Source organism: Pinus tabuliformis, chromosome 2_1 (assembly GCF_031772625.1).
Source record: "Pinus tabuliformis cultivar Carrire ecotype Pingquan chromosome 2_1, CPIR1, whole genome shotgun sequence".
Taxonomy (NCBI): Eukaryota; Viridiplantae; Streptophyta; class Pinopsida; order Pinales; family Pinaceae; genus Pinus; species Pinus tabuliformis.
This window is the reverse complement of record NC_142299.1, coordinates 320,370,716-320,374,922: the sequence shown is the minus strand read 5'-3', so window position 1 is coordinate 320,374,922 and position 4,207 is coordinate 320,370,716. Positions and strand designations below refer to the sequence as shown.

The following is a 4,207-nucleotide window of genomic DNA, read 5'->3' as shown; positions in this document are numbered from 1 at the left end:
CTGTCTGGGTCAGGCTTCCTCACCTCCCTCTTCATTGCTGGGGAGATGACTCGGTCAAGGCAATAGGAAACGCGGTAGGAAAATATATAGACCGCAGTGAGCCCAAGGACAACATGCAAGCCTGTGCGCGAATTTGTGTCGAAGTAGATCTGGGACGCGGCCTACCAGAAGCAATCAAACTGAAGGTGGACGACTGGTGCCATATCCAACAGCTGGACTACGAACAGATACCCTTCAAATGCAAGGTATGTCATGAATACGGACATTTTGCTAACAGATGCCCAAAACTTATAAATGTTGAATCATCAGAGCAGGAGGACCAATGGGAAACAGTGAAAAGAAAAAAATCTGCCTCATCCTTCAAACAATCTGAACCTGAACAACCGGGACCATCCCATCCCCCCTCATCTAATCAGCGCCCACCCTCATCCTCACAGCAAGCCCCTCCTCCTTTCTCCACCTCCCCTCCTCGTTCTTCTGATCCCTCCATCCCTCCTTCTTCAAACCCTTTCGCATCCCTTTCCGAAGAAGAACCTTCTCAGGACCCTTTATCAGACCAGCATATCCCCTCATCCCCTCATCCCTCTCCGCCCTCCCCGGACACTACTTCAACAAGAATCACAAGAAGCTTATCAAAGGATCTAGGTGCATCTAGTGAGATTCCAAAAAAACATGGGCCAGGAAGGAAGTCGGCAAAACAGCACAGAGAAGAAAGTGCGCAGAAGGATATAGCAATGGGATCACAGACACCGATTGAAACTTTCATTCTAGGAATCTCGGATAAGGAAAACAACATCAAAGGCAAAGAGAGGCGAGCACCTCTGCACAACACTGGTAAATCATGATGAAAGTGTTGTCTTGGAACAGCAGGGGATTAGGGCACCCCTCCAAAAAAGCTGCCCTCAAGGAGCTAATTCAAAGTGAAAAGCCTGATATCTTACTCATTCAAGAGACAAAACTAGAACAGTCCGAAATCAGCAGATTCATTGGCCAACAAAAACAGTATGGTGGCTGCACTAGTGAAGCAAGAGGAGCTTCAGGAGGTATTTTAACAATGTGGAACACAAGCAAATGGAGTTGTAGCCTCGTCAAAACACAGCAGCATTGGATAAGTGTTAAATTGGAAAGCAAGGACAATGGCACTGAAGTAAAAATCTACAACATCTACTCCCCTAACCACTACAGGGAAAAAGAAGTCTGTTGGGCTACCTTAGAGGAAGATTTAGAGGAAGACCATGGTAACAACCTCATCTTAGCAGGGGACCTAAATCTGGTCATGCACTCAAATGAAAAAAGAGGAGGGAACTTCAGCATTGATCATTTCCGAAACCGGCTGGAACATATCATGCAAGAGAAGGACTTGGTCGATTTAAAGCCCAAGAATCGCAAATATACTTGGAGCAATAGGAGGTTGGGAGCAGGTAACATTATGGAAAGACTTGACTGCTTCCTTGTTAACATCGCCTTTCTGTCCTCCTTCGCCAACGGGCAGTCAGACATCCTCAATACTTCCGCCTCGGACCACTACCCTATTACTCTTACCTTGCAAAGCCAAAGTCATCTCGGCCCCCTCCCTTTCAAATACTCCACCCTTTGGAACCAAATCCCAGCAGCCCGTGATATAGTTAAGCAAGCTTGGTCTCAGCACGTGGAGGGCTCCCCATCTTTCATTTGGGAAACAAAGTTGAAGCAAACTAAGCAGGCACTTAAGACTTGGGCCAAGTTCAACTACAAGGAACCCGAGGTATTAAAAAAGGATATCAAACAAAACCTCGAAAAAATTCAGCAAAGTATTGAAGTGGAAGGACTCACTCAGCAGTCAAGACAAGAAGAGATCAGATTGTATGCAGAGCTGCGCCAAACAGCTAGAGATGAGGAGATCAAATGGAGGCTAAGATCTAGGCAGACCTGGCTGCGGGAAGGCGACAAAAACACTTCTTATTTCCATAAACAAGCCACAATCAGAAAGGCAAGAAACATAGTTAACGCAATCAGAGATAATGAAGGGATCAATCATGAAACTCAAGACTCCATAAAAGCTGTTGCAACCTCTCATTTCAAATCACTCCTAACAGAGGACAAAAATGAGGAGGATTACTCAAACCTCCTCCAACACATGACCAGAGAAGTTACTCAAGAAATGAATAACAGCCTCACCCAAGAAGTCGAGGACAATGAAGTCAAAAAGGCTATCTGGAGCCTCCATCCGGACAAAGCCCCAGGTCCTGATGGGTTCCCAATCAGCTTCTTCAGAGAATTCTAGCCAATGATTAAAAAGGACCTTTCAAGATGATTCGGTGGGTCCTTAGGAAAGGCAAACTAGGGGGCTATACCAACTCAACGTATTTAGCTCTCATCCCAAAAGAGAATAGGCCGACCACCTTCTCTAGATTCCGGCCCATATCCCTTTGCAACTCTGCTTATAAAATAATCACAAAAATATTATCCTCCAGACTCAAGCCTCTTCTTTCTTCCTTAATTTCGGAAAATCAGGGAGGTTTTTTAGCCAACAGGCACATTTCCGACTCCATTCTTTTGGTACAAGAAGCCATCCACTCTAGTCTTAGTCGAAAGGAAAAAGGATTCATCCTTAAACTTGATCTTGCCAACGCCTTCGATAGAGTCAGACACTCCTTCCTTTTTGCTGTTTTGAACAAAATGGGATTCACTACCTCCTTCATCAATATGATCCAAGCTTGTATCTCTAACCCTTGGATTTCACCTCTGGTGAATGGAAGACCCTGTGCAGCCTTTCAATCCTCCCGAGGCCTCAGGCAAGGCTGCCCCCTTTCTCCCTACCTTTTCATCCTCATGGCTGAATCCCTCAGCAAAGCCTTGGATTACAACCGAAGAATAGGCCTAATTACAGGTATCCAATTTGAACAAGGCACAAAGAATATAAATCACTCCCAATTTGCTGACGATACCCTCCTGATGGGTGGAGCCTCGAACACCATTGCAAGGCACTTCAAAAAGATCATGGACCAATTCATGGACTGCTCTGGAGGAAGCATCAACCAAGTCAAAAGCTGTATCTATGGATGGAATGCAACAGCTCACACCATTCAAAGTATTGCAAATATTTTAGAGGTTTCTTATAAGCTCGATTGGAGTCATTTCACCTATCTAGGGATGCCGGTGAGTAAGGGTCCCCTGAAGACTGAAACTTGGAACGAAATCCTCGACAAAATCAAAAGGAAAATCCAAAAATGGGGAGCCATGTGGCTGAACCCAGCAGGACGTCTTGTTCTTCTCAAATCAGGTTTGATTTCTCTCCCTATCTATCGCTTTTCATTGCTACAAGCTCCAATGAATTTCCATCATAAATTGGAAAAGGCCCTTCGTTTTTTCCTTTGGCAAGGAGGGAATTCGGAGAAGAGAAAGTTCAACTTGGTTGGTTGGAAAAATGTCATCCAGCCCCAAGAAAAAGGAGGCCTTGGAATAAGGTCCCCAAATCTTTTGAATTTAGCTCTCGGGGCTAAAATTGTTTGGAGACTAATCACTGGGAATACAGCTTGGTGGAAATCAATCTTAGAAGCCAAGTATCTCAGCAGTTCTAGGCACAAGCTTCTGGAAACTAATATACCCATCAGAGACAGCTCCAACATCTGGAAATTATGCAAGAAAATTATCCCACTCATGGCCCAGCACATCTCCAAAGTTCCAGGAGAGGGAAGTAGCATCAGCATTTCTAAAGACAGAATCCTAGGCCAGAGCCCTATAGGATCTACTGCAGAAGCAATTCCAGCCATAAATTGGTTAAACAACAGAGGAATATGGAGCTTAGCCCAAATCACTAAGTGGGGAAGCTCCTCCCAAGCTTGGATTGGCTGGACCTTGCCGGACTACCCAAGGGATCTGGAAACAAGCTTCAGCGCTCTAAAAGACCAACTGCACAGTAAGGCTCCGACTCATAAAGGAGGAAAAGATAGTTTTCGCTGGGATCCCACAGGAACCATGTACACAACTAAAGCAGGGTACCACCACTTATGTGCTAGTGCCTTCCCACAGGACACATGGAGTCATTGGAGACTAGTTTGGAAAGCGGAAGCCCCCCCTAAAGTAAAATTCTTCTGTTGGCTCCTCCTGAAAGGTAAGGTTTTAACAGCTGAGAACCTCAAAAAGAGGGGTATCCTAGGCCCTTCCAGGTGCCCAAACTGCCTTCAAGAGGAAGAAACAATACATCATTTGTTTATTGAATGCCAAG

The 4,207-nt window shown here is 45.2% G+C and overlaps 1 protein-coding gene across 1 annotated transcript; it reads left to right on the top strand.

Moving 5' to 3' along the window:
- Window positions 1-841: 841 nt before the first annotated feature.
- On the top strand, window positions 842-2,263 carry LOC149200141 (uncharacterized). Its single transcript, XM_089400863.1, has one exon. The coding sequence runs from the start codon at window positions 842-844 to the stop codon at window positions 2,261-2,263; it is 1,422 nt and encodes a 473-aa protein (XP_089256989.1).
- The last annotated feature ends 1,944 nt before the right edge of the window (window positions 2,264-4,207 follow it).